This window comes from Acipenser ruthenus, chromosome 10 (assembly GCF_902713425.1).
Source record: "Acipenser ruthenus chromosome 10, fAciRut3.2 maternal haplotype, whole genome shotgun sequence".
NCBI lineage: Eukaryota > Metazoa > Chordata > Actinopteri > Acipenseriformes > Acipenseridae > Acipenser > Acipenser ruthenus.
The window spans coordinates 48,259,163-48,271,900 of record NC_081198.1 but is presented as its reverse complement, the minus strand read 5'-3'; the positions used below and the strand labels follow the sequence as shown (position 1 = coordinate 48,271,900).

The window sequence follows — 12,738 nt, the reverse complement described above, 5'->3', positions numbered from 1 at the left end:
AACTAGGCCATAGTCTGCTACATGCATTTGCATTATAATGAGCTTTTAATCTGAAGGAAAACAAGTTGCTGTACCTTTTAGTAACCCCCAAAGCAGAACGAAGTGGGGGCAGGGTGTTTACTCATGAAGTGAGTTTTATTTTGTTTAGCAACATCAATACAAACCAAGCTTTTTTTTAACATTGTTTTTGAATGTAAATAGTTAGTTTTCAACATATTTGTTATTTTTTTTGTAAAAACAAAAAACAAAACACACTTTAATATAAAAATTGCGTTTTTTTTTAATTCCTAACATTTTGATCTATTCATTCATATATAGTGTTTTTTGTAACTCAGAGCTAAAATAACAACTGAAAAAATGAGTTGCTTTTTCTTTTGTTGGCTCATTTTAGGCCAAAGTAAGCAGAATGTGATCTTTGCAAAACAGCTCTGAATGAATTGTGTTTTTGGAGGAACTTTGTACGGTATTTATTAGAAAAACACCCGAGACGTCCTGTTCTTCTGTTCCAGTTAAATGCTAATTTCACCTGGCAGGTTGCAAGTCGGTCAGTGCGACATTAGCTGGGGAATCATTTCATAGATACACTTGATCAGGATCAGCTGAATACGTATGTAAAGTACTTATTTTAAATGGAGCAGCACAGCTCATTCTATTAAAATCAAATCATTGCCATTCAAAAAGGGTTTGATTTTATTTACCTGGAGAGTTGCATGCCTGTCCCTAAAAACAGTAAAAATACAGGTCTGCATTCTCCCAGTTCACAGATAACTAGACCACACTTTACAATTGCAGTTTTAAATGTAGTTCACCGGGTCACAAAAGCACAGCATCTGGGTGTGACGCAATTTGCTGTTTGTCTGCCACGCCGAGTTAGCAATACTATAGGCGTGGTTAAGGTCTCAAAGTGAATCTAAGCAGTAGCTAGGGACTACTTTGTAATAATTTGCTGGTGCAGTACATAGGGAGTGACTGTCTATGCAACGTACTGTTTGATTCCAACCCCTGCAAAAAAAACCAAAAAACAAACCTTTCTGAAGTAGCAACATAAGTGCTTAACTATGGAAAGCATGAGGTTATAGGCTGCACTTTGCCAGTTTTGTGTATTACTATGCTTGTCTTACTAGAATTCACTGCACCCAAAACTTGAACCCAGAGCTCTGGGTCAGGTGGGTCTGGCAGCTATTGGCTCTCGTGGGGCGTGAAGTCATTTAAAATGCAAGTCAACAGAGTTATTTGAGGAAACTTCCAGAAATCAACAGAATTACCGAAACTCAACTGGCAACGACAGAAACATCTGATGTACAAATATACTTGCATTCTAACACTGCATATCAAGCTGTATCATTAAGACAGATAATGTGTGTTAATCTAGAAAATACTACTGCAGTGGAACCAGTTAAAACACAACGTTTGATCATAATATCAGTATGCAGTAGCCAGTACAAAAAACAACAACAACTATTGAGACAGCACATGCTTTACAGAAGTTTTGTTCCAAAGGATTTGTCTGCACTGCCTGTCATTTTACACCTTCAACAAAACAGAAAACTGCTATTTTAACTCCATGTTCTAAAAGCTCACGAAAAACTACACCCCGTCAATGCTTCGAAACAGAGACACATAAATGACAGGCAGATTCAAAATGTACATTGCAGCATTTGCTTTCATCTGCAAGCACTTAGATAGGTACAGCTCATAAAACACACCAACTACTGCTACATAGACGAAATGTCAACTAAGGTTTAGATGCGGTTTCCTCATTTTAGCATCTGGTCTTACTAATTCCTGTGTTTCTAAAATTGCTAACATTGTTAGGAATTGACCCTAAATTATTAGATTTTATTACAGACAATGAATCTGCTGCAACTGACTTCAAAACCAGGGTTCAGTCAAGGACTTTAAAACAATGTGAACTATTGATACCAATTACATGCCTGGTTAAAGAAATTCCATTTGTGTTGCAATAGGGCTGTTTAAAACACATTTTAAGTGAAGTCACTGACAATAACTTAAGTCTTATAAAAGAAATAAGTGCAAAGTGATTGGGAGTGCGTGATTGCAGGAGGCTTGAAGTATAAGGTGGTTCTCTGTATCCACAAGTAACATGTTGGTAGCTTTAACTAGTTAGAATCAAAATGTGGAGACTGAGGGCTGCAGCTGTTGTCAGGAAACTACTGGAAAATAGATCCTTGGCACCTAGAGACACTAGCTTACCTTTACCAGTAGATGGCACTAAATAGAAGCTCAAAGAGCAAGTAGAAATATGAAATAATGGTAATGTTAGGATTGGATTTTGCAGTTTTGAGTAATTGCTGGTGGTTTAGCTGACCTGCTACAGAGCAGAGTGGTGGTGGCAGTCCAGACAGTTGCTCTTTCACACACACACCTCGGTTCATGGGGCTTATTTTCTGACAATACTCTTATTTGCCCAGGGCCCTCAACAGGGGAGATGTGAGGGGGCCAGCTGATTAATCATCATACATCAGACAACTCGTTAGCATGGACGCTTTACTCCTGTACAATGACATCTGCATTGAAGTCAGAAGGATTGCATGTGGGAGCCTATGAGAGCACCCCTATCACAGGCAAGACAATAGAAACAAGTCCACAGCGATACACAGATTCAGAAACAGGAACTTCTCTGGTTCGACATGTTGTATTCTTTAAATAAATTCAGGGTCAAACTTAGTTTGCAAGTATAACCATATATAACCTAAAAAGATGGCATGCACAATAAAAGCACAGGAAAACAAACAAAAAATTTCTGGATTCATGCAGTTAATTGCTCAGTCCTACCTCCAAGACGCGTCTCTGCAATCTATGCCTGTAAACCCCGAGACACAGTCACGTCATTGTAATGGCATTCAGTCCTAAGCTTCTTGGAAGGACTGACATCCAACGCCCTTTCTGCTAGCCAACCGTGATGCTGGATCTGTGTTGTACCCGTCTGCACACTCAGGCCATGGCCGCAGCCACTTGAACCCATTCCCCACAGCCTCTCAAAAAAAGACATCTTTTGGGTTTATGATTCGGGGCTAGAATCTAACTGATGACCATGATGAATTAAAAAGTGTTTTTACAGCCATGCCTGCACCCCATCTCCACTGTCAACTCCACTTGGCTCGCCAAGGAGTCTAGGCATGCAAGGAAATGACGTTGCATGGCACATGTACCACGCCTCACCAGAGAGTGGGTGGCAAGCGGAGGAGGACATCTGTGCAAGTCTAAAAAAAAAGTCTGTCCAAAACGCTTAATGATGGAATTGTGGTGAGATCTGGTTAACACAGAATCGTCAGAGAATCATTCAAAAGCTGAACCTGAAATAGTGGGGTCAGTAACCGTCCTGGATTGGGAAGACTGAAGCTTAAGCAGAACTTTACCCCTTAGGGATCATTTCCTTGACTCACTTATTAACACATTAATATTGGATAAGGAATGGTTCAACAGCATTGAAAAGTGGAGTTATATCTGAAGTTATAAAATGACCTATATATGTTCCAATGATGTATCTCTAGGAATGTAATGGGTTTTTGAAATCAGAAGTGTCATGTGTTTCTGATTGTACATTTGTAATGGGATACCAATGTGGCATTGTAGATACCAGGTCATTCCAAATTTTACTTAACAGTGACTCAATACTCCATATATCTGCTATGTACTGCATTTTATTATCTTGGGTAGTGAGGGGAATAGGGGGAAGATTTAGTCTAAGAAACTAAACCACTAACATCTTTAACTAAAACAATCAGGAAACGCCAGCCTTCACCTTCAGAGTACACTGGTTGCCTAGATTTCTTTTGCACTCACAGAGTTACAAAAATGACATGGCAAGACAATTACCAGATTGAAATAAGGCAACATCATAGTGCAGAGGTAATCATACGCCAATTGCAATGTAAAACCAATGCCAATTATACATGGCAATTAGCCAATATTTCTTGTGTGCAAAACATAAACGAACAAACATACTTTACATTAGTACCGAAACGCTGATGTAATCAGCACTTTTTTTTTTTTTATATAATTCTATAAAATATTAGGGTTATCAATGCATAAAAATAGGTATACAATTCTTTGCTATTATAGAACAATGCATAGTCTCGTTGCTGTTGCATAGGAATGCATTCACAAAGTTAAAATATACTGTATAATGTATATAAACAACATCCTGCTGTTTGTAGCAAAATCTGTATCATTGCTAATAATGTTTACAAGTCATTTAACATAGTTTACGCAGCAGAATGGGAAAGTTACTGCAACAAGAGAATTATGCATGTCATTCCTTTCAAGTCCAATAAACAGCTAAAATGTATACAAAATACTTCCAACAAGCCTTTGTTCCACCCCCACCCCCTTTCCAAAAGCATGCGGAAACTCCTGCAACCCCCTTTTTGTATCCCAGACTACACCAGAATTCTATAATATGGCACAGCAAATAAAGGGTTAAATATGTTCCTCTCCAGATTAATAAAAAAAGCAAGTTGGTCAGTTTGGCTTTGCATCCTCAACTGTACAACGTGCACCACTGGACATTTTCAATATGCCATCATGTTCTAACTCCTTAGACATCAAAAGACTGTAGTTTTGCTAGTTTATTCTCTTCACAGATGAATATATCTTCCAGTCAATATTGCATCTGGGTCACTGTCTGCACCACTCTGGTCCTCACTGTGGTACATCTTGATTTCTTCCTTCAGCAGATCAGTGGACCGTGCCATTGTATGACTTGTTCCGCATGTTAAACACAGTCTCCACAGCATGGTTAGAGGTAGGCTGCTTGTACAGGGGATTGGATGCCTAAAACAGAAAAGAAACGGAAAGCATTACAGGGAGAATGTCAATAGACCACAAGAGAGTTTGAGTTCTACTTCATTAGCTGCTGTTAAAACAACTGGGTTACACAAATGTATTTTGCTTGTAATCAAATGCACAAGTAGGGGTATTAATATAAAGCAACACAGAAAAATATGAATCCATATGAATGACTTTCAGACCATTTCAGACAAGAGCTCAACACATTGTGATGATCCCCACTGCAGTCACGGAGAACAGTGCATGACAGATCTCTGCCGTAAAATTTAGTGCACAAACTGCATAATTCCTGGGCTTTATATTACAGGAAAGTACCACACTTCTATTGAAAGCTAATGTAGATATGTTTACAATGTAATACTAACAGTCTTCTTATTCAGCTGTCAGTAATTGCATGTATAATGTTTAAGAAGTTACCGTTTTATATTTCATAAGCCTCAGTCACACATAAAACTATACCCACATATATCTGTCTGACCCTCCCTTCACTCTCCTGATTTCAAAGATAAAAAACTAAAACGAACACCTAGAGTGTTGACTTATATACCAAATATTACAGTAATACAGTAACTGTATGTTTAAAAAAAACAGCAACTATATTACTTGTTAGTAAATGCTGATACATGCCCTTTGTATCAGTACAGAGTCTAACTGAAAGACAATTGTAATGATATAAAAAGCATGTAGCAAACAGGAGCAGTGTGTGTCAGAGTAGTTTGCCACTAGTTTTTCATTAATAAAAGAAAGCTGGCAGTGTGTTTGCTGTTTCTTTCTCCACTCGTACCATCTCGTATCTGGCCCTGGAACGGGCACTCTGGAACCTGGCAAATTCCCGTCTGTCGTGGACAGTGATGATGAGCTTCCAAATCGCTAGCAGCACGATGCCCACCAGCAGGATGCTGCCGACGACAGCAAGGAGCACCGTGAGCGCGTCCGGAGGAGTGCCGCACTCTGCAAACACAAACACACACGTGCCATGACTGCACATCCCGGTCCCCAGGCCTGAGCGTTGCAGCCACGCAATCCCCGTGTCATGACAACTGTCAGCAGTCATGAGGCAGACAGAAGGGCGGGGTGGTGGTTTACCAGAAACGGTTAATTTAAGGGTCGGATATAAAAACAAACATTGTGCCATTGTGAGTCACCAGTGCTGGACTGTAAAAAGGAAATCACAATGAGGGCATAGTCTACATTCAGGTTTTGGCTGTAAGGAAAGCAAATCAGAATCTGGGTTAACACCAGCATTTGAGTGCCACAGGGCAGAACATAATATTCTCTTTGACAGAAGTGTCTTAGTTAGACTGGATAAGTGTCAGTTCAGATGTTTGGACCCAATGTACACATGTTGTGTAAATATCAAGCATTTTTATAAATCTTCACATTGTTATTGTTGATAGTGATGTAGATCTATGGTATTAATTATTAAAGCTATACTACTATCTAAGATAATACTGCTTAACTAGCTCAGTCAATGAAGAAAAAGCATAGAGTAGTATCACTTGGCAATGTGGATATTTCTTAGACAGTTTTATGTGTTTAAAATGTCTTATTTAAATAAATCTGTTAAAGGCAAGTTATTTTCAGTTTTCTATGTTAAGTTATGACTGGTTTAAAAACATCTGGAATTAGTTTGTGGTCGTATTAAACATCTTTAAATAATAGCTACACTAGCCATGCACTTATACATACAATTAATATACCCATAACTTACATTTATTTTATTATGAAGGGGAGCGCATCAAATTATTTCAAACCACTATGTTGAGATCACAAGATACATTCTCTTCTAATCTTTTTTTTCCCTCTCCATGTCCTCAATGAGCCACCGTACATTTCACATATTTACAGACACTGACCAGGCTCTTTGAGTGCAGCGAGGACCGACTGGCCGCTGGTGTGTTCCGAGTACGTAAACTTCATCACACAATCGTTCTCAGTTTTATACAGGCACAGAACTGCATTCTGGTCATCTGTATCTGGAAGAAAAAGAAACCAAAACACTTCAAGCCCCCAGTAACAAAAACAGCAAGCAGGAAGTGACCTCACATTATTGTAAACACACACACAGGATCGTGCCCGGAGCGTCTCAACCCTTCACATTGCATTATTTAACCTGAAATATCTTCTAGTGACATCACTCCTGAAATAATCACTTCCCTCATCTGTACACATTGATATATTGTGATATATTTTTAACTTCTCTTCTTGTTAACTTTCCTAGTGCTCTGATTGGACCAGGAAATAAGAATCCCCCCCCCCCCCTATTATTATTCAGGTCCAATAGTTAAATACAGACTCTCAGACACCAAAACAAGTCACTCATTACGCAACCTCAAGGCCAGAGAATGCAGGGGCTGAAACAGCACAACAAAGGCAGAGTGCGCAGTTACTTTGGCACGATGGCTCCCACAGCACAATGATGGATTATTTCACTGCTCCCACTACTGTACATCCAAACAGAGCATCACATCTTGCTGAATGTGAACAAGGGATGGGCAGCAAACAGAACAGAATAGCAATTTCAAATGACAATGATAGAGATAAATTATGACAAGTACTATACTATTTAAATACTACTCATCTTTGACCTTCACAATGAATTCAAGAGAAGTTACTTCAGATTCTGTGGAGTTTTCTTCTTTTAGTTTTTCTGTTTTTTAAATTTAGTGGCAGCAGCATTGCCACTGGCGACAGTCAGAGATACTCCCACATATCCTTGGGCCTCTCAAGCACAGACTGATAAACTGTGTGCTGGTGTTCACAGTTAGATTTGAACTCAGGCCTCCTGGTGAGAAAGCCAGTAGACCCAGGTGAAGCAGCATCATCAGAACCATATCAAATCTGAAGTTGTAAATGTTCACAAGCCTATGTAGTTTAAACACCGACTGATTTTTATAAAGTGTCGTTGAAAGGGGTCCAGTCAATGTAATTATTATGAATTGCTTTTATTTGAAATACCAGTATTTGGAGAACGCCAATGTAGTTTAAAGCGAACCCGTCCTCCCTCTAGATGACACCAAGGAGTACTATACTTACTGAGTGTGTCCACTGTGATGATCTCATCCGTGCAGAGTCTGTGACAGGTCTGGTTGTCGGCAAGCCTTCCTGAGTTAAATAACCTGCACTCAATGCAGTCCCTGACAAGAGAGACACATCTTCACGTTTACACCCAAGAGATGCGAGGGGCTGCGCTTATTACATACACTACCAGCGCTATGCTGCGTGAACAGACAGCTGGGTTTTCACATGAGCAAACATGTTGTTTATTGGCAGCTGCTATGGTTGCTTGCAATTTTATTACTTGTTTGCCAAGATTGGCAAATTAGTGTTTAGCAGCCCACATTCAAAGAGCATAAAAAAAATAAATAAATAAAAAAAAATCTGAAAACAAACCAGTTGGCAGATCAAATTTTTATTTATTTTTTTCTCTTTTGCCGTACCAAAATATTATCAATACAGTCTTTGTTTGCATGCAGGAAGATTGAATCATAAAAGCACATTAATCCCTAGTTATGCATGAAAATTAAGTCTCCAGATAAAAATGAGTTCTGCTCTTTGTTTTGTGTTAAACAGTGGAACAATTCTGCCTTTGCTTACTGAAATAGAAAAAAAAAATGGTTTGGTAAATAAATCACTATCTAATAGCTCTACAGAATGTGGGCTGTCCTTGTGAACACCAGACATGATAATATTACTAATATACTAAAATAATATTTTGTTGTTGGTCCCTGACCTCCCGGACAAGTTCCAGTGGCGGCCTTCGTTTCTAGCCAAGTCTGACACAGACAGCAAATATTTGTCTGCACTGCTGGGTGTGTCTTTAACCGCATCACACAATGTCATTCACAATTCACATCTGTCTGCTGGATGGCTCACAGCACAGTTATCCACATATCTCACACGCTTGACAACATACATATTTCCATACATTTTTCCCCCTCATACGTTGTGATATAATTTACAGAACAAGAACCAGTTCTAAAAGTTCTCAGAATATTTAGAAGCGTGTTACCATAACTGTAATGTAGTTGGTGGAGAATCAAAGCGAACCCCCACCCCCCTTCCGTAGTAACACCAACGTCTTTACACGGCTCATAAAATGCATAAATCTTTTCCAAGACACTTCAGCCCTTGTTCAACTTTACCCAGAGATCAGAATTCACTCCAGAATAAGATCTTGTAGAGCAGCTGTGCTGGTACCAGTGTAAGGCACTGGTAGACTTTATTGATAGAGTTACACATTTTACTGCTCAAGTCATAACACTTGTAGCAAGAGAGCTCCTTCTCTGTTTGAGATCAAACGGAGTCACTCAACAGTATTTGTCAGCTTGAAACAGTATACCGGTATGCCATTTTTAATAAAACAGCATCCGTAGTTCTGTACATGTTTTGTTTAGATTGGTTACAGCCATCCTCAATCAACAACCAAGAAAACCCTTGAATTTTTTTCAGGTCTGATCTAATATTGTATCACTGGTGTCCAGTTCACTGCTAGTTAAGTTGTAAGCAGGAGGGTAACATACGCTGCTCAGGACCAAGTGCTGACAGCAGCTGTATCACTTTAAAATTTGAAAACATCAGTTGCCTGCAGATCATTTTCATACTTGGCTTTCTCTGACTGGGATATCCCCGGAAACCAGCTGTGAAGTATTAAGGCTGATCACCTCTTTACAAAGACTTTGTGAAGACTGTGGTGTAACACTCTGATTGATCTTAATCAGGTTTAAAACCTGCATTAGAGTTGCTTTGGGTACGAGGTATTATTTATTCATGTATATTTGAGTCTTCCCAAAGAGGGGTTGCACACAAATACAAACTCTATTTGTCTAGGTCATCCCCCTTGGAGAGGTATTTTTACCACCAGACCCCTTGCATGTGCATGGAGCTCTTCTCTCCATCACATGTGTTTTATGTATCATCCGCCTAATCATAAGGAGGAAAAACCTTCCCCGAATTTGGCCCACTTGAGCTGGAATGACAAACTGTACTGAAGACATAAGCTCTCTATATCCAGTATTCTCATTATGGCACTGGTAGCCTTTGTTCAGGATTCCAAACACTAAGGGGAGTCTCCTCAATGAAGAATTGTGGGAGACCATCAGAACCTAAGCTCTGGGTGGGGGTTGCTGCAGATTTGTTTAAAAAAACAAAAAAAAAACAACTGGATTAAGTATGATGACATGCAAGCGCTATTAACTCTGATTGTACATTAACAAAAGTATTTTCCTCTTATAAACGAATTCTAGATGAAGTCTGGTAGAGCAGCAATTAAAAAATAAAAAGGTACCTCTTTGTGCCACAGGCGTCAGGGCAGGTGGGGCATTTTTCGCAGGTGTCCCCGAAAGCTCCCGGCTCGCTGCACTGGCATTCCCCGCAGACACAGTTCCCCCGGCCGCTGCAGATCTGACCATCATTGGAAAGACACGTATCTGTTTCTGTCGAGCAGATACAGCTGTCTCCGATATAGCCGGCGTGACACTTGCATTCTCCACAGTGGCATTCCCCATGACCTGCAGATCAATCAGAGACTGTGCATAAAGGCTGGTCTGTACAGAGATCCATTCTCAAACCAGACCATTGTCTGCCCATTGGGAACGATCCTAGCAAGACGCTGAACAATTCACAAGAACATTGCGTTTTAATGTCACACATTTGGAAAGAATATTCAACTAAACAAATACATTTGAATGCTGCTGACATTATAAACGTTTCTCACTGAGGGAAGTCCTCTTTCCTTATTATTATATCACCTTGAAGCTGATGTTTACCATTCCAAAGTAGATATCAATCTTTTAAAATGGAAAGTGTTGTCTTGTTATAAACTGCATACGAGTCTCCAAAGCAGCGTTGTTCTTTGGATAATACTGTACAAAGCTCCAATGTATACATTGAGCCCCTGGAATTCAGTGACATCCACAAATTAAGCTTTTACTTAAACAACATCTGCATTTATACTTCAGCGTAATCAGAGCCTCCCTTCTAAGTCATAACCCACTTGTATTTAGCAGCATTAAAACATTCACACTATGTTACAGTACATATAGGCAGTAGTATATTTTCAAGCCAGAACATTATATCTCAAGTGGTTGGATTTCTTTAGAAAAAATGTCAGGCTTACAGACCATGCAACATCCTAAAATAATCTTTACATGGACATACAATGGACTATCTTCACTATGCATTTTCTCAAGTAAAAAGTTTTGCTTTAAAACGAGTTATATGTTACAAAACTTGAAATAAATAGTGAGACAATGCATACCACAACAATGCATAGATATACCACAAAATCAACCACCGCCATCATGCATAACTCAGCCAACAGGCCCGACAGACAAAGCAGCAGTCTGTGGAATATCCCGAGCTCCAACAGCTGCCAGCACTCAGAGGAACCAGACAAGAGCAGTCTGCTGGAAAAGCTGCTCAACACAATTCTAGGACTCATATGCTACAAACGCGGTATCACTAGAAACTGAATCACTAGATAATCAATACCAACAGAACCATTAGAAATAACAATACAGGACTACAAAGAATTAAACTTCCTAACTATAAAAGCCCACATGCCTTTCCTATTTCATTGAATGAGTGTTCCGCATTCTTTGCTGTGTCTTACCTGAGCTACACTGATGCATGTACTTGTGTGTGTCCATACTGAATTCAATTGTAGAAAACTATGTTAAAAAGCAGTGGTTATTTAATTACTACTATAAAACATGATCTTGATGACTTATTACACACACTATATCCGTATACACAGACAGCTACATATATCCGTATGCACAGACAGCTTCCTGTTGACTTTTTGCCTTTATGTAACAGTACACAGCAGCTTATTCTTTGGAAGTCTCTTATTGTTGCAGCAGTCTCTGGGAGGTGGAAAAGTTAAACCCACGTATGCTTTTGGTCAGCTGAATGAAGTCTTCAGTGTCAGACCGTTCACGGATTGCAGTTCATAGCTGTCAGTCCTTGAGGGTGGCACCTGTTTAACAGGATGAGTCAGATTAGAAAAGCCTTCACACATCAAATCCAATAAGTCCTAATGCAAGGAGACACACCAACACAGGAGATAAGGAAACCGAATCCCAGTGAAAATCTCAATGTCTTAAACTCCTGCTGTGCAGTCTTCACACTGTTTAGAAAGTAATTCGACATAGCAGATGAACTTCAGCGTGCACACTATGACTCTGTACTATGTCATGTGTTCACACTCAGACACAGAAGGGTGGCGGAAATCTTGCTCTTCATGTCAAAATGAAACAATGATGAACGCCACGTGGGACAGGAGCTACACAGCTTCTCTTCTGTATGCACACAACACCTATCCTGGATGTGCTTTATAGCATGCAGAATCAACAACACATATCCTTTTTCACACAGCATAAAAAGCTAAAAATGGATCTTCCAGAGTTCTTTTTATAGGACTCATGCGAACCCTTAGGCAAGGCTACATAAAGACAGTACACACTGACACCAGTATCAACTTGTAATATCACAAGCTGTGATGGTTTTTAGGTTGATTCTAGCCGGGAAGTTCAGTAAGAATAGCAACACGGTCATGGAAAAATGCACCGAGATGCTTTGAGATATTAACTTTACATTCTCTGCAACATATTATTAGGCTGTTTTTGATTGTACAATCTACATGTCAGCATTTGGGTCTGTTTTTTGGGAAACAGTGTTTTGCTACAGTTACTATGAATGCTGCATTTATTTATTCATTTCTTTATTTTCTTCTCCTTCTTCTTCGTCTTCTTCGTCTTCTTCTTCGTCTTCTTCTTCGTCTTCGTCTTCGTCTTCTTCTTCGTCTTCTTCTTCGTCTTCTTCGTCTTCTTCGTCTTCTTCTTCGTCTTCTTCATACAGAATGCTGACAAAAGGCCAAAAAAAACTTGGTTTGGCTTGCGTTGGTTTTTTCCCCTGTGCAGTTTA

General features: G+C 39.5%; 1 protein-coding gene across 1 annotated transcript in view; it reads right to left on the bottom strand.

The window, feature by feature from the left end:
- Window positions 1–3,647: 3,647 nt before the first annotated feature.
- Window positions 3,648–12,738, bottom strand: part of LOC117411711 (integrin beta-5-like) — a 31,593-nt gene continuing 22,502 nt past the window's right edge. Inside the window, exons 11-15 of the mRNA XM_034019409.3 lie at window positions 10,100–10,322; window positions 7,849–7,949; window positions 6,669–6,788; window positions 5,597–5,763; window positions 3,648–4,797 (exon numbers count right to left, since the gene is read on the bottom strand). Of these exons, the coding sequence (XP_033875300.3) occupies window positions 4,702–4,797; window positions 5,597–5,763; window positions 6,669–6,788; window positions 7,849–7,949; window positions 10,100–10,322 (707 nt within the window). The 3' untranslated portion in view covers window positions 3,648–4,701. The remainder of the gene's footprint in view (window positions 4,798–5,596; window positions 5,764–6,668; window positions 6,789–7,848; window positions 7,950–10,099; window positions 10,323–12,738) is intronic.